The 18,210-nt window shown below is 48.4% G+C and overlaps 2 protein-coding genes across 6 annotated transcripts in view; one reads left to right on the top strand and one right to left on the bottom strand.

Annotated features, from left to right (window-relative positions):
• The window catches only part of apba2b (amyloid beta (A4) precursor protein-binding, family A, member 2b), a 302,071-nt gene that overhangs the window by 272,732 nt on the left and 11,129 nt on the right, over window positions 1–18,210 (bottom strand). The window contains exon 1 of one of the 5 annotated variants that reach the window (XM_041178423.1): window positions 12,011–12,093. The exons of the other annotated variants lie outside the window; for them this stretch is intronic. The gene's annotated coding sequence lies outside the window, so the exon portion shown is untranslated. Of the gene's footprint in view, window positions 1–12,010; window positions 12,094–18,210 lie in introns of those variants that run through there. 5 annotated transcript variants of the gene reach the window in all.
• On the top strand, window positions 15,388–15,798 carry LOC121271947 (histone H2B type 1-L-like). Its single transcript, XM_041178204.1, has 2 exons — window positions 15,388–15,549; window positions 15,634–15,798. The coding sequence occupies exons 1-2, from the start codon at window positions 15,388–15,390 to the stop codon at window positions 15,796–15,798; spliced, it is 327 nt and encodes a 108-aa protein (XP_041034138.1).

Genomic DNA, 18,210 nt, shown 5'->3' on the forward strand with positions numbered 1-18,210 from the left:
GGGACAGGTCTGTCACTGTATAACACTGGGGTACAGTACTGGTGGGGACAGGTCTGTCACTGTATAACACTGGGGTACAATACTGGTGGGGACAGGTTTGTCACTGTATAACATTGGGGTACAGTACTGGTGGGGACAGGTTTGTCGCTGTATAACACTGGGGTACAGTACTGGTGGGGACAGGTCTGTCACTGTATAACATGGGGTACAGTACTGGTGGGGACAGGTCTGTCCCTGTATAACATAGGGTACAGTACTGGTGGGGACAGGTCTGTCACTGTATAACATTGGGGTACAGTACTGGTGGGGACAGATCTGTCACTGTATAACACTGGGGTACAGTACTGGTGGAGACAGGTTTTTCACTGTAAAACACTGGGGTACAGTACTGGTGGGGACAGGTCTGTCACTGTATAACACTGGGGTACAGTACTGGTGGGGACATCTCTGTCACTGTTTAACACTGAGATACAGTACTGGTGGGGACAGGTCTGTCACTGTATAACATTGGGGTACAGTACTGGTGGGGACAGGTTTGTCACTGTATAACACTGGGGTATGGTACTGGTGGGGACGGGTCTGTCACTGTATATCACTGGGGTACAGTACTGGTGGAGACAGGTTTTTCACTGTAAAACACGGGTATGGTACTGGTGGGGACAGGTTTGTCACTGTATAACACTGGGGACAGTACTGGTGGGGACAGGTCTGTCACTGTATAACACTGGGGTACAGTACTGGTGGGGACAGGTTTGTCACAGTATAATACTGGGGTATGGTACTGGTGGGGACAGGTTTTTCACAGTATAACACTGGGGTACAGTACTGGTGGGGACAGGTTTGTCACAGTATAACAGTGGGGTACAGTACTGGTGGGGACGGGTCTGTCACTGTATAACACTGGGGTACAGTACTGGTGGGGACAGGTCTGTCTCTGTATAACACTGGGGACAGTACTGGTGGGGACAGATTTTTCACAGTATAACACTGGGGTACAGTACTGGTGGGGACAGGTTTGTCACTGTATAACACTGGGGTATGGTACTGGTGGGGACGGGTCTGTCACTGTATAGCACTGGGGTACAGTACTGGTGGAGACAGGTTTTTCACTGTAAAACACTGGGGTATGGTACTGGTGGGGACAGGTTTGCCACTGTATAACACTGGGGACAGTACTGGTGGGGACAGGTCTGTCACTGTATAACACTGGGGTACAGTACTGGTGGGGACAGGTTTGTCACAGTATAATACTGGGGTACAGTACTGGTGGGGACAGGTTTTTCACAGTATAACACTGGAGTACAGTACTGGTGGGGACAGGTTTGTCACAGTATAACACTGGGGTACAGTACTGGTGGGGACGGGTCTGTCACTGTATAACACTGGGGTACAGTACTGGTGGGGACAGGTCAGTCTCTGTATAACACTGGGGTACAGTACTGGTGGGGACAGGTTTGTCACAGTATAACACTGGGGTACAGTACTGGTGGGGACGGGTCTGTCACTGTATAACACTGGGGTACAGAACTGGTGGGGACAGGTCAGTCTCTGTATAACACTGGGGACAGTACTGGTGGGGACAGATTTTTCACAGTATAACACTGGGGCACAGTACTGGTGGGGACAGGTCTGTTACTGTATAACACTGGGGTACAGTACTGGTGGGGACAGGTTTGTCACAGTATAACACTGGGGTACAGTACTGGTGGGGACGGGTCTGTCACTGTATAACATTGGGGTACTGTACTGGTGGGGACAGTTTTGTCACTGTATAACACTGGGGTACAGTACTGGTGGGGACAGGTTTGTCACAGTATAACATTGGGGTACAGTACTGGTGGGGACAGGTTTGTCACAGTATAACACTGGGGTACAGTACTGGTGGGGACAGGTTTGTCACTGTAAAACACTGGTGTACAGTACTGGTGGGGACAGGTTTGTCACTGTATAACACTGGGGTACAGTACTGGCGGGGACAGGTTTGTCACTGTATAACACGGGTACAGTACTGGTGGGGACAGGTTTGTCACAGTATAACACTGGGGTACAGTACTGGTGGGGACAGGTCTTTCACTGTAAAACACTGGGGTACAGTACTGGTGGGGACAGGTTTGTCACAGTATAACATGGGTACAGTACTGGTGGGGACAGGTTTGTCACAGTATAGCACTGGGGTACAGTACTGGTGGGGACAGGTCTGTCACTGTATAACACTGGGGTACAGTACTGGTGGGGACAGGTCTTTCACTGTAAAACACTGGGGTACAGTACTGGTGGGGACAGGTTTGTCACAGTATAACACGGGTACAGTACTGGTGGGGACAGGTTTGTCACTGTAAAATACTGGTGTACAGTACTGGTGGGGACAGGTTTGTCACAGTATAACACTGGGGTACAGTACTGGTGGGGACATGTTTGTCACAGTATAACACGGGTACAGTACTGGTGGGGACAGGTTTGTCACTGTAAAATACTGGGGTACAGTACTGGTGGGGACAGGTTTGTCACAGTATAACACTGGGGTACAGTACTGGTGGGGACAGGTTTGTCACAGTATACCACGAGTACAGTAACTGCTTCAGCAACACAATGATTAGACATTGAACTCAGGTTGGACTGATGACTGACTAGTTTTATCCTGTTCTAAATTTCCCAATCTTCCTGAAACTTCACTAGACCTCAAAATTCAATATTGCCTCTGACCAAGTAATATGGAGTAACCGCAGTCTGTTTTATTCTCTGGAACATGTGCAGTACACAGGGGTTTGCTAAGAAGCTACAGAAGGCAGCAACACTTTCCCTGCCATGATCCGGGAACATTGGGCTCTGTGAAGATTTTCTGTTCTGCTGTAAATTATTCGCCGTAAAGGGAGCAGTTTTGAACTGTGCTCCCTTACATCTCACTGAGCGCTTGTTTGCAACAGATGGCTGGCTTGTCACCTCCTCAGAGGTGTACAGATAACAAACTGCAAGAAGCACGTTGTGGAGATGGTGTCAGAATTAAGATACAACATACTGGCACTGCCAGGTGTGGTACTGAGTCACACAGGCCAGAAGGTGCCAGCTTCAATCCCGTCTGTGCGAGGTTGGGGGGGGCGCAGGGGGTTCCAATTTGCCTCAGTGTCTCTGGGCCTTGGGATGGGAACTAAAACAATATCCTCCTTCCAATCATTGATTGAAACCCCCCTATAATTTCCAGTGAGCTGAAGATTGTGTCTTCTCCTTGGCCTTGTCTCCTTGTCAAACTTCAAAAGCAAAGTGTGGTCTCAGAGGTTAATGGAGGCCATGCACATCCATGTGACTCCAACCCAGAGGACAGAGAGTCATGAGGATCTGTGTATCTCAGGTGCCATATGTAGATCAACTAACAATAACCAACACAGTGATAAAAACAAAAAAAGAGATACTATTGTTGTTGACATCTTTTGATGATCTGCTTCTATCACAGCTTGTTTGTCCCTACAACCACACCCCCCCCCCCTCCCCACCTCTCTGTCTCTCTATCTCTCCGCCCCCCACATACACACCTTAAACCAGCTTATATTTCAGCTCTTTCCTGGACTCGAACTCAAGTTCCAGCGAAGGGTCACGAGGACTCGAAACGTCAACTCTTTTCTTCTCCGCCGATGCTGCCAGACCTGCTGAGTTTTTCCAGGTAATTCTGTTTTTGTTTTATAACCAACACAGTAACTGGCACAGAAAATAAAGTTACTAATAGGTGTAAGGAGCAACGTGGTTATACCAGTACAGCAACTGGTATAGTACCAGCACACTGAATCTCTCAGGATTCCTGCTATTTGTTTTGCTACATATATCGAATTGTCACTCATTCACTGCCATATGCCTTAAATTCAGATAATGAGAGACAGTGCTCTGGTCTAGGATTTCAAGACACAGTAATCCAAGGCCAAGAACCAAGTCCTGAACAAACACTCAAAACGCCATACTTAAAGTGAAACTGCATCTCTGAGGACCCTAGCAGACACCTGGGACTGACTATAGATGTTGCACTTGATTGGGAAATGGGTCAGCAGTTACAGGGAAAAGATGCAAACCTCCTGTCTAATGACACTGTCTGGTTACACTGTCTCTCGTCCACACCCAGTCTGGTTACACTGTCTCTCGTCCACACCCAGTCTGGTTACACTGTCTCTCACCCACACCCTGCCTGGTTAAAGTATCTCTCACCCATACCCTATCTGGTTACAGTGTCTCTCGCCCACACCTTGTTTGGTTACAGTGTCCCTCGCCCATACCCTGTCTGGTTACAGTGTCTCTCGCCCACACCTTGTTTGGTTACAGTGTCTCTCGCCCACAGCCTGTCTGATTACAGTGTCTCTCGCCCACACCCTGTCTGGTTACAGTGTCCCTCGCCCATACCCTGTCTGGTTACAGTGTCTCTCGCCCACACCTTGTTTGGTTACAGTGTCCCTCGCCCATACCCTGTCTGGTTACAGTGTCTCTCGCCCACACCTTGTTTGGTTACAGTGTCTCTCGCCCACACCCTGTCTGATTACAGTGTCTCTCGCCCACACCCTGTCTGGTTACAGTGTCTCTCGCCCACACCCTGTCTGGTTACAGTGTCTCTCGCCCACACCTTGTTTGGTTACAGTGTCTCTCACCCACACCCTGTCTGGTTACAGTATCTCTTGCCCACACCCTGTCTCAGTGTCTCTTGCCTACTCCATGTCTCATTACAGTGTCTCTCACGCACACCCTTTCTTGTTAGTATCTCTTGCCCACACCCTGTCTCAGTGTCTCTTGCCTACTCCATGTCTCATTACAGTGTCTCTCACGCACACCCTTTCTTGTTAGTGTCTCTTGCTCACACCCTGTCTGTTCACAGTGTCTCTTGCCCACGACCTGTCTGGTAAGTTTCTCTTGCCCACGACCTGTCTTGTTACAGTTTCTCTCACACATGCCTTGTCATGTTACAGTGTCTCTCACTCACGCCTTGTCATGTTACAGTGTCTGTCGCACTCACCGTCTAGTTAGTGTCTCTCACCCACAGCCTGTTTCGATACAGTGTCTGTCACGCTCACCCTGTCTCATTATTGTCTCTTGTCCACACCCTGTCTCGTTACAGTGTGTCTCACCCACACCTTGTCTCAATCGTATCTGTCACACTCACCCAGTCATGTTACAGTTTCTCTCACCCACGCCCTGTCTCCTTCGTGTCTCCTGCCCATGACCTGACTAGTTAGTGTCTCCTGCCTAAACCCTTTGTCATTAGTCTCTCTTGCCCCACGCCTTGTCTTATTAGTGTCTCTCACCAATGCCCTGTCACATTACAGTGTCTCTCGCCCACGCCTTGTCACATTACAGTGTCTCTTGCCCATGCTCGGTTTCCTTAGTGTCTCTCGCCCACGCCTTGTCACATTACAGTGTCTCATGCCCATGCTCGGTTTCCTTAGTGTCTCTCGCCCATGCCTTGTCACGTTACAGTCTCTCTTGCCCACACCTTGTCACATTAGTATCTCTCACCCATGCCTTGTCACGTTACAGTGTCCCTCACCCATGCCTTGTCACTTTACAGTGTCCCTCGCCCATGCCTTGTCACGTTACAGTCTCTCTTGCCCACACCTTGTCACATTAGTATCTCTCACCCATGCCTTGTCACGTTACAGTGTCCCCCGCCGATGCCTTGTCACGTAGTGTCCCTCGCCCATGCCTTGTCACGTAGTGTCCCTCGCCCATGCCTTGTCACGTAGTGTCCCTCGCCCATGCCTTGTCACGTTACAGTCTCTCTTGCCCACACCTTGTCACATTAGTATCTCTCACCCATGCCTTGTCACATTACAGTGTCCCTCGCCCATGCCTTGTCACGTAGTGTCCCTCGCCCATGCCTTGTCACGTTACAGTCTCTCTCGCCCACACCTTGTCACGTTAGTGTCTCTCACCCATGCCTTGTCACGTTAGTCTCTCTCGCCCAGACCTTGTCATGTTACAGTGTCTCTCACCCATGCCTTGTCACATCACAGTGTCTCTCACCCACGCCTTGTCACGTTACAGGTCTTTCACCCATGCCTTGTCATGTTAGTGTCTTTCACCCATGCCTTGTCACGTTACAGTGTCTCTAGCCCATGCCTTGTCACGTTACAGTGTCTCTAGCCCATGCCTTGTCACGTTACAGTGTCTCTCACCCATGCCTTGTCACGTTAAATGTCTCTCGTCCATGCCTTGTCACGTTAAAGTGTCTCTCGCCCACGTCTTGTCACATTACAGTGTCTTTCACCCACGCCTTGTCACGTTACAGTGTCTCTCACCCAAGCCTTGTCACGTTACAGTGTCTCTCACCCAAGCCTTGTCACTTTACAGTGTCTCTCACCCACGCCTTGTCACCTTACAGTGTGTCTCACCCACACCTTGTCACCTTACAGTGTGTCTCACCCACACCTTGTCACGTTACAGTGTGTCTCACCCACACCTTGTCACGTTACAGTGTCTCACCCACACCTTGTCACGTTACAGTGTCTCACCCACACCTTGTCACGTTACAGTGTCTCTCACCCATGCCTTGTCACCTTACAGTGTGTCTCACCCACACCTTGTCACGTTACAGTCTCTCTCGCCCACACCTTGTCACGTTACAGTCTCTCTCGCCCACACCTTGTCACGTTACAGTCTCTCTCGCCCACACCTTGTCACGTTACAGTGTGTCTCACCCACACCTTGTCACGTTACAGTGTGTCTCACCCACACCTTGTCACGTTACAGTCTCTCTCGCCCACACCTTGTCACGTTACAGTCTCTCTCGCCCACACCTTGTCACGTTACAGTGTCTCTCACCCACACCTTGTCACCTTACAGTGTGTCTCACCCACACCTTGACACGTTACAGTGTGTCTCACCCACACCTTGTCACGTTACAGTGTGTCTCACCCACACCTTGTCAGGTTACAGTGTGTCTCACCCACACCTTGACACGTTACAGTGTGTCTCACCCACACCTTGACACGTTACAGTGTCTCTCACCCACACCTTGTCACGTCACAGTGTCTTTCACCCACACCTTGTCACCTTACAGTGTGTCTCACCCACACCTTGTCACGTCACAGTGTGTCTCACCCACACCTTGTCACGTCACAGTGTGTCTCACCCACGCCTTGTCACCTTACAGTGTGTCTCACCCACACCTTGTCACGTCACAGTGTGTCTCACCCACGCCTTGTCACGTCACAGTGTGTCTCACCCACGCCTTGTCACGTCACAGTGTGTCTCACCCAAGCCTTGTCACGTCACAGTGTGTCTCACCCAAGCCTTGTCACTTCACAGTGTGTCTCACCCACGCCTTGTCACGTCACAGTGTCTGGTGGTAACTATTTTCCATGAGTTGAGACCATATGTTCTGAGTTTTTAGCTTGAACCACTGTCACCATTCTCAAACACTCATGTGCAGTATAATGTGAACACGTCACCTTATGCTCTACTATATATAATGCATTGTTAACAGACCACAAACAGCAGAAATAATCACAGGAACATGTCTAGTGTAGAGATTTCTGCATCAGTTCTCCCCAGCCACCTGCATGCATTGGCCCTGGCAGAGTGAAGGCTTTCCTGTAGGAGACAGCTTCACTCCAGGTTTCTTGGCTTGTGCCTGCTATTCTAACAGAGCCTGTGAGGGATTTTAATTAGAAATAATCAGCAGGAAGTTATTGCAGAAACTCAGCCTCGTTGAGCCCTCACACTGCCTTTGTAACTCAGTTTCACTAAAGGTGAAATGATTGTTCCTACGTGTCATTTGAAGCTTGGTGAGATTAGCTCCAAGAATTCACCATCCACTGTCACGTGGCACACTGCCCTCTCCAACAGTTCAGGTCGATAAAACTCTCAGTGCACATCGATCCTTTCTGTGATTCTATGCATCACTGGGAATTTTGGCAATTAGTTTGCAAAACTATTTGTAAACTCAATCTTTAATTAAAAAGCACTGGCTCTGTGGGAGAGGACAACAGAAAGGTATTTTACACCAGTGCTCCGGGTTCTGAGTGTTGACCTGCTGATTCAGGGTATCACTGAAAACTCCTCACTGTTCCAAGTTGTGGTCGATGGATGCACAGGCCTCAAGAGCTGTTTGAGGACCAGGAATCTGATTAAGTGTCTACTTTTTCTGTCCATTCCTGGGATGTGGACGTCGCTATAAAGGCCTGCATTTATTGCCCGTCCCTAATTGCCTTAGGTGCACCCACAGTGCTGTTAGAGTGGGAGTTCCAGGATTTTGACTTGGTGAAGAAGCAGTACCGGCAATTTATTTTCCAAGTCAGGACGGTGAGTGGCTTGGAGGGGAACTAGCAGGTGGTGGTGTTCCCATCTATCAGCTGCGCTTGACCAGTAGAGGTAGCAGGTTTGGAAGGTGCCTGTTGAAGGAGCCATGGTGAGTAGCTGCAGTGTATCTTGTAAATGGTACACACTGTTGCCACTGTAGGTTTGGTGGTGGAGAGAATGAATGTTTAAGGTGATGGATGGGGTGCCAATCAAGCAGGCTCCTTTGTCCTGGATGGTGTCAAGCTTCTCGTGTGTTGTTGGAGTTGCACTCATCCAGGCAAGTGGAGAAAATTCCACCACACTCCTGACTTGTGCCTTGCAGACAGTAGAAAAGTTTTGGGGAGTCAGGAAGTGAGGAAGTAGCTGCAGAATACCTGCGCATTGGGAGCAGTGAGTGAAGCATTCCTGGTCCCTCTTGCCCAGCCCTTACCACACACCAGTGAGCAGAATCCAAAGAGCTGTTTGCAAGGCAACATCTGGGACAGTGGGTTCAGCGTGAGATAGGTAGAATTCCAAAGAAGGAAATTTTAATTCACATTTTCTACCTATGAATAGAAATCCAATAAATTGACCATCAGGTTTGAGCCCAGGAATATCTTGCTGAAAAGCAGCAAAGATGCCATTTATAAACTAAATGAAAAATTTCTGTAAGCAGAAACAGGCCTCCCAGAGGAATGTATCCATGGTCCTAATTACACAAGGGCTATACGCAACAATGGGCATTCAGTCAAACTCCAAACAAAGAATCTCCTTTCCTCATCCTAAATGTTACCAGTTAATAAGATTCAAGAACTGTAGAGCAGGCAGCGATAGAGAGAGGGACCGAGAGAGACAGAGAGGCAGAGAGAGAGAGAACAGAGATGAGGGAGTGAGAGAGAATCGAGCACAGTGACAAGGGAACTCTCTCTTTCCATTCTGCCCCATCTGTCTCTCTTTCTACCTCCACCTTGGAGATAGAGCAGTAGTTTGTAAAGGCACAGGGGTCAAGGATGGGTTCTTTGAGAGGGTGTAATGAGAGAAGGATTGAAAGGGACCACAACAGTAGCCAAAGAGAAGAAACCATTTACAATGCCTACTGGCATGAAGGCCAGGAAGGACCCTTAGCAAACTCAAAAATGGCAACCTATGTGACTGTGACAAAGCTGAACTATCCGAAGAAGTCATATCAGACTCAAAACATTAACTCTGCTTCTCTCTCCACAGATGCTGCCAGATCAGCTGAGTTTTTCCAGCACTTTGTCTTTATTTCAGATTTCCAGCATCTATAGTATTTTTGCTTTTATTTTTGTGTAAACTATCCCTCCTTGTCTTTCTTGATCTGTCTGTAGCTTGTGACACAGTTGACGTCACCACTCTCCTCTGACAACTCTCCTGCTCTCACCTGGTTCCATTCTTATCTATCTAAATGCGGCCAGAGAGTCACCTGAAATGGCTTCTTTTCCTCTCCCACACCATTCCCTCGGGTGTCCTTAAGGATTCCTCCTATTTCTCATCTCCATGTTTTTGTTACCTCTAGACTTCAGTAATCCAATGCACTCCAGCCTTCGTCATTCTACACCCCCCCCCCCACAGATTTGAAGACATCCAAAACACAGGTGCCCGTGACCTAATTCGAACAAAGTCCAATTTACCCACCATTTCGCTGACCTACAATTGCTCCTGGTTAAGCCTTGATTTGAAAATTCTCATACATCCCTCAATGGCCTTGCCGCTCCCTCTCTCTGTAATCTCCTCCAGCCCCACAAACCTTTGAGATGATCTGTGCTCCTCCAATTCTGCTCTCCTGGGCATCTCCAAATTTAATCGCACCAGCATTGGTGGCCATGACTTCAGCTGCCAAGGCCCTTAGCTCTGTAATTCACTCTGTAAACCTCTCTGTCTCTCTACCTCTTTCTGCTCCTCTAAGAAGCTCCTTAAAACCTATCACTTTGACCAATCTGGTCAGCTGCCCTAATACCTCTTTATGTGGCTTGTTATCAAATTTTGTTTGATAATGCTCCTGTGAAGCACCATGGGACATTGTATTAGGCAAAAGACACCATATTAATAACTGGGTGGCCAGCTATTTTGTGGGAATATAATCGAGACACTTAGAGGTGGTTCTTATGGCACAAAATGAATTCAGGGATGGCATGTGGGAAGATAGGAGAGAAAGAGAAAGCTTGAGGTTCAGGTCCAAGGCAGGGAACCAAAGAACGATACAGCACAGATGATGATGATTTCGTCAGGAATGGATCTTAGTCCAATGCAGGTATTCCCAGTTTTCCTTCCAGCAATCCTTGAACAGCAAAAACACTCACCCCCTATCATCCCCTCCCTCCCCAGCCCCAGTGGCAGTCAGCTCCACCCTACCCAGGGAAACAGTCACCCTTGCCACCAGATGCCAGTCACCCCCATCAAGGTGCCAGCCACCACCAAAACTGCACACAGTAAGTATTCCAGGTATAGTCTCACCAAAGCCCTGTACAATTGTAGCAAGACTTCCTTATTCTTGTACTCCAGTCTCCTTGCAATAAAGGCCAACATGACATTTTGCCTTCCTAATTGCTTGCTTTACCTACAAGTTAACTTTCTGAGCTCCTTGTGCGAATGCATCCAAGTCTCTCTGAACATCAACGTTTCCAAGTTTCATGCCTTTCTGAGAATATTCTGCTTTTTTATTTTCTGTTTTTATAACCAAAGTGAATAACCTGACAGCTCCCCAGCAAGGCTCAGGGACCCAGAGAATGTGCTGGAAGTTAACCAAATAGAACAGCAGATTACTGGCATGGACTACTGGGTAGTCTCACTGTCTCTTCATTCAGGAGCATTAGGGCCATCTTTTTAGAACCACCTAAACCCAGCTCAAGGTAACCCTCATTCATCTCTGTGTGACAAGAGACCTCTAGTTATGCAGCATCAGCATTGACAGGGGTGAGGGAATCTCACTGCTATTCACACTAGCTGCGATATAGTGTCACAGAAGGTACAAGTAACAGACCACAGGTTTCCCAAAGCACCAGCGTTCTGCTAACTGAGACAGACCTCTGGATCTGATGGTGCGGTTTGGTTCTGTTTTCCCCGTTTTCCTTCCAACAATCTTTGGACAGTAAAAACACTCACCCCCTATCACCACCCCCCACCTCCCTCCCCAGCCCCAGACCAATCAGCTCCACCCCCTACTCAGGGAAACAGTCACCCTTGCCAGCCACCACCAACCCCTCCAGAATGGCAATCTGTCCCCCCCACAGGGAAGCCGTCTCCGTAACCTGCAATGGTGGGGGGGGGGGGGGCACCGTCACCCCAAACTTTGGCCAGACCCCTTCCCAGGGCTGCATTAAGCAAACATGACCCCCCCCCCCCCACCCACCTGAAGCACAAGTGCTGGTCTGTAAACACCGACACGTGGGGTTCACAATATTTTCACTGGCAAAGCGCTTCCTGGTTCAGGTCCTTTACAGATATCACCACCCCCCCCCTCCCCTCAAAATCCCCACCACCACCCTCCTCCCCCTCTTCCCCCCTCCCTCCCTCCCTCCCTCCATCAGTGCCTGTACCTCCCCGAGATGCTGAGACTGTGGCAGCCTCCGCACTGGGCTCTGCACCCGGAGCCTCACCGGTCCGCAGCATCGCTTCTGTTTGCAGCCCGGTGAAGAGTGAGGGCAGGGCGGCTGCTCTCGGCTGCAGGGAGGAGGTGAAGCCGATCCCACCCCCCCCTCCTCCTCCTCCTCCTCCTCCCCGCCCCCAGGTGGCTGCTGCTTACCTGCCTGTCCCACACTCTGCCGGCTCAGCCTCTGTTCCTTTGTGTTCCCGGTCCCCAGTGCACGGAGCCCCTGACCCTGAATAGCCAGCGCCCCCTACCCCGCACACTGAATTGGGCAGACACACACACCGGCACCCGGCAATCTGAATAGATCGTCGGTATGCCACATTCCGATTCCGGGGTGCCCGCTGCATTGCGCAGCGTCCCCTCTGGAACCCAAGACCCTGAATGTACGATATCGATCCCGCACCCCGGACACTGAATCGTCATTGATCAGAGCCAGAGTGCTGGAGATTGAGAGGGTTGAGAGTCGGGCGCAAATAAACTTTGCATTTTAACCCAGACCCGAGAGGCCATGGACAGAAATCCCACCGCAGCTGGATTCATTCCCAACAGGACTCTAGATGAAGGGCTTTCTGGGGATGGGATTCAGGGGCAATCATTGCAACATTGGTTATGAAGCATAAAATTAAAGCAAAATGCTGCGGATGCTGGAAATCCGAAACAAGAGCAAAAACTGCTGGAAAAGCTCAGCAGGTTTGACAGCATCCGTGGGGACAAGGTCAGAGTTATCGTTTCGAGTCCGTATGACTTCTTCAGAGCTAAACAGAATGTGGTGACATACATACAGTTTAAGGGGGAGGGGGAAGGGGGGTGGGACAGGTGAAGCTGGATAGAGGGCCAGCGATAGGTGGAGGCAAAGGAGAGATTGTGAAAGATGTCATAAACAGAAGGTTGAAGGGGTGTTGATGGTGGTGATACTGGCTAAAGGAGGTGCTCATGGTGACATTAAGAGTAGAAAGCAGGATGAGCAAGTGACTGATGGCCCTAGTGGGGGTGGGGTGAGGGGAGGGGACAGTGTGGGAGTAAAGATCAAAATAGGCTAAAAGGTGGGGATAAAAAACAATGAATGGAACAAATTTTAATAATAATAAAAATAGGTGGGAAAATATATATAAAAATTAAAAAAATAAATATTTGAAAAAAGGGGATCAGAAAGGAGTGGGGACGGAGGAGAAAGTTCATGGTCTGAAGTTGTTGAACTCAATGTTAAGTCCGGAAGGCTGTAAAGTGCCGAATCGGAACTTGAGGTGTTGTTCCTCCAGTTTGCGTTGGGCTTCACTGGAACATTGCAGCAGGCCAAGGATGGACATGTGGGCATTTCTCTCCACTGATGCTGTCAGACCTGCTGAGTTTTTCCAGCAATTTTTGTTTTTGTTGGTTATGAAGCAGATGGGCAAGAACATAATGGTGCATGAGGGTCTGTTATAATTGGGAAATAGCTTCGGCACAAAGGAGGCCATTTGGCCAACCATGTCCACGCCAGCTCTCTGTTAGAGCTATTCAGGTAGCCCCAGTCCCCTGTCTGATCCCTGTAGCTCTGCATTTTTTTCTCTTCTAATAATTTTCCCTTTTTAAAACTACCTTTGATTCTACCTCCACCACACTCTCAGGTAGCATATTCCAGATCATAACCACTCACTGCCTAAATAACATTCTTTCCTCAAGTCACTTCTGATTCTTTTGCCAATCACCTTAAATCGAATGCCTTGTCTAAGTGATTATTGATTTTTATCCCACATTATAGTTTCCAGAAGTTTCCCTGCCACTGAAGTCAGACTGACTGGCCTGTAGTTGCCGGCTTTATCTTTGCACCCCTTTTTGAACAAGGGTGCAGCATTTGCAGTTCTCCAGTCCTCTGGCACCTCCCCTGTGTCTAAAGAAGACTGGAAGGTTATCACTAGTGCCTCTGCAATTTCCATTCCCAGGTACTTGATAAGGTCCGGCATAAGAATCATAAGGACATAGACAAGTTGGTGGAGTGGACAGGGAGGTAGCAGATGAAGTTCAATGCGGAGAAGTGTGAGGTGATTCATTTTGGTAGGAAGAACATGGAGAGACAATATAAAATAAGGGGTTCAATTCTTAAGGGTGTGCAGGAGCAGAGGGACCTGGGTGTATATATACATAGATCATTGAAGGTGGAAGGACAGGTGGGGAGAGCAGTTAACAAAGCATACAGTATCCTGTGTGTTATTAATAGGGGCATAGAGTACAAGAGCAGAGAGGTTATGCTCAGCTTATATAAGACACTGGTTAGAACTCAGCTGGAGTATTGTGTACAGTTCTGGGCACCACACTACAGGAAGGATGTGAACACATTGGAGAGAGTGCAGATGAGGTTTATAAGAATAGTTCCAGGGATGAGAAACTTGAATCATGAAGATAGATTGGAGAGGTTCGGACTGTTCTCCTTGGAGACGATAAGGCTAAGAGTAGATTTGATACAGGTGTTCAAAATCATGAGGGGCTGGATAGATTGGATAGGGAGAAACTGTTCCCGCTTGTCAAGGGATCGAGAACGAGAGGGCACAAATTTAAAGTGATTTGCAAAAGAAGCAAATGCGATGTGAGAATAAACTTTTTCACACAGCAAGTGGTTCGGGTCTGGAATGCACTGCCTGAAAGTGTGGTGGAGACAAGCTGAATCGAGGCATTCAAGAGGGCATTCAGGTGATTATTTGAATAGAAACAACGTGCAAGGGTATGGGGAAAAAGCAGGAGAATGGCACTGTCATAATGCTCATTTGGAGAGCTGGACACTGGGCCAAATGGCCCCCTTCCGCGCTATCCAAATTCTGTGATTCTAATATTTTCTTGACAGCCTTCCATCTCATGAGATGATGGTTTGCGCTATGGTGGTCAGCTCGGTGCTAAAGATCACCTGATGTGGCGCAGGAGCCCCATTCTGGCATGGCAATCTACTACATTAGTGGCAGAGGAAGTCAGGATTCTCTGGCCTCTGTTTTCTCTAGGCCCTCTTCTCAGCCAGCTGAGCTTTCTGTTTCTGCTCACCTCTTCCAAAGCCCTTCCAAACAGTCAGCCTCCAGATGTCAAGGCTGTTGCTAACTGTCTCCCAGTTTCCAATGTCAATGCCCGCTATCTTCGTATCTCATTTACAGGTGGCCTTGTAGCAGAGGTATGGGCACCCAGGAGGCCGTGACCCAGTGGCCAGTTCACCATACAGAAGGTCTCTGAGCATATGACCGTCATCCATCCTATGAATGTGGTTGAGCTAGCGCAGATGTTGTTAGTTTAGCAATGAGTGTATGCTGATGGAACTAGCACACCCCAGGCCCTCTGAGTTGCTGACTTTGTCCTATCAAGGGCAGCTGAGGAAAGGTCTGAGACAGCCAAGGTGGAAACTGTTCAGCCTTTTCTTCTGCCTTTTTCTTATTCATTCATGAGACGTGGGCGACGCTGGCTAGACCAGCATTTATTGCCCATCCCTAACTGCCCTTGAGAAGTAGAGCCGCCATCTTGAGCCGCTGCAGTCCACATGGTGTAGGTACATCCACCGTGCTGTTAGAGTTGACATGAGTTGCTCCAAATCGAGTGGAATACCTGAGGTGGTGGCTGCGGCGAAGGGTGGTGCATCCCACAAGGCGTCGAAGCAGTCGCTGACTAAAGTCACCAGGAAGCTGCCCAAGCAGCAGAGGAAATCTCGCAAGCAAAGCTATTCCACTTACGTGTACAGGGTGCTGACCCAGGTCCACCCTTCCACCAGGATCTCGCCCAAGGCCATGAGTGTTATGAATTCCTTGGTTGTCGGTATTTTCGAGCACATCAGCTCCGAGGCTTCGCACCTCATTCACTACAACAAGTGCCACACCATCCCAGCCAGGGAGATCCAGAGTGTCATCTGCCTCATGCTGCCAGGGGAACTGGCCAAACATGCCAACTTCAAGGGCACCAAAGCGGTCACCAAATATACCAACTCCATTTAGGTCAATCATTCTAAAGATTATAAAAAAACAAAGTGCTGTTAGGAAGGATTTCGAACCAGCGACAATGAAGGAATGGCAATATATTCCCAAGTCAGGATGGCAAGTGTCCTGGAGGGCAACTTCCAGGTAGTGGTGTTCCCATATATTTGCTGCCCTTGTCCGTCTGGATGGTAGTGGGTGTGGGTTTGGCAGGCACTGTGTAAGATGCTGCCTAGCAAATGTCTTCAGGTTTCACCATTGGAGAGGAGTGCAGTAAGGACTCAGACTTGGTAGACATTCAGTTTGGTGTTTTGTCAGGTTGCTGTTGTTCCACAGACTGTTCCTCAGCTTGAACATAACAGCTGCAGCTTTTGCAGTGTCTGCTGATTTCAGCATCAAGCAACAGATTACTGGTGATTGCGGAGCCTACATATATGAAGCTATCAACAACCTGCAGCATCACATTGTCAATGCTGATAGGTGGTGGTATGACCCATGACATTTGTTTTCCTGATGCTGATGGTCAAAGCAAAGTATTTACAGGCGTGTCTGTCCATTGTGAGGCGTCCTGGAAACAGTCCAGGCAGAGTGTGTTTGTTACTATCAGTGTGATTTTTGTTTGCCTGCAAGCTGGAAATTTATTCAAGCAAATATTAGAGATTAACACAAAGGAAGATGAAACAACAGTTTGTGTAAAGCCTGGATTCCAGGTTGGTTTGCTGACTAAATTCTGTCTCGCAGCTTTTAACTGCATTGATTCATAATTCTTATGTAATCAAACACCCTTTTCCTCTTTATCTCCTCAGGCCACTATACACAAAAGGCGGTTTGACAATCAGGACAATGGTGGCCTTGCTCTTTCTCACTTTGACCAAAAATCAAACACACAGTCTGTTCAGGAGTGACTTAAGCTTCCCGATGGAGTGAAGATTGCCCTGGATGTTGCCGTGTTACAGGAGTGGATAAGGGTGCAGCTCAAAACTAATGACCACATACATCTCAACAATGTTAGTCTCCCAGTTCTTGGTGTATGTCCAGTTTCAGCAGCCTGGAGACTCTCCATCCTCAATCCTCCATCCAGCTCCTCAGCAGATCAATCCTCACCCCGGCTCCTCGCAGGTAGATGTCCAAGATCGTCAGTTCACATTGTCTGGCCATCAACAGAGTGAAGGAGACAACAGCCAATTACTGAGCAATATGATAGTATATTTAATGCAATTTGCTTGGCTCCAAGACCAACTCTCCAAATGAACTCCATTCCCCTCAAACTCTAACTCTCCCATCCAAACCCTCCCTAAATTCAAATCTCTTCCAGTTCACAGTTGGGTTTTCAATACAATTCACAAATTACGTGCTGCCAATTGTTTCCACGAGCAGTATCTTACACTTATCTGCATTAAATTAATAAATGTTAGAGACTTCCTAATAAATCCAATTAAGATTTTAGGGGAAACTTCTTTACCCAGAGTGTGGTTAGAATGTAGAACTCACTACCTCCAGAAGTAATTGAGGTGGAAGCTAGATAACTAGATGAGGGAGAAAGGAATAGAAGGATCCGTTGGCAAGAGCTAAATAAGGTTGAGCATAAGGAGGCCCATGTGGAGCATATCTCAGGCCAAATGGTCTCTTTCTGTGCTGTAAATCTGATCTCAGTATTTCATCTGCCTTTATTCTGTGCAATTAAATTTATTTCCTACTAAATATTAAACAGCTAAAAATTTCCAACTTCTGACTGGGAGTGCACCATCCAGTAAGTTATACTGACCGAGAGTACACTGTCTGGACCCAAGTTATACTGACCGAGAGTACACTGTCTGGACCCAAGTTATACTGACCAAGAGTACACTGTCTGGACCCGAGTTATACTGACCGAGAGTACACTGTCTGGACCCGAGTTATACTGACCGAGAGTACACTGTCTGGACCCAAGTTATACTGACCAAGAGTACACTGTCTGGACCCAAGTTATACTGACCAAGAGTACACTGTCTGGACCCAAGTTATACTGACCAAGAGTACACTGTCTGGACCCGAGTTATACTGACCAAGAGTACACTGTCTGGACCCAAGTTATACTGACCAAGAGTACACTGTCTGGACCCAAGTTATACTGACCGAGAGTACGCTGTCTGGACCCGAGTTATACTGACCGAGAGTACACTGTCAGGACCCACGTTATACTGACCGAGAGTACACTGTCAGGACCCAAGTTATACTGACTGAGAGTACACTGTCTAGACCCAAGTTATACTGACCGAAAGTACACTGTCTGGACCCAAGTTATACTGACCGAGAGTACACTGTCTGGACCCGAGTTATACTGACCAAGAGTACACTGTCTGGACCCAAGTTACACTGACCGAGAGTACGCTGTCTGGACCGAGTTATACTGACCGAGAGTACGCTGTCTGGACCCGAGTTATACTGACCGAG

Source organism: Carcharodon carcharias, chromosome 32 (genome assembly GCF_017639515.1).
Source record: "Carcharodon carcharias isolate sCarCar2 chromosome 32, sCarCar2.pri, whole genome shotgun sequence".
Taxonomy (NCBI): domain Eukaryota; kingdom Metazoa; phylum Chordata; class Chondrichthyes; order Lamniformes; family Lamnidae; genus Carcharodon; species Carcharodon carcharias.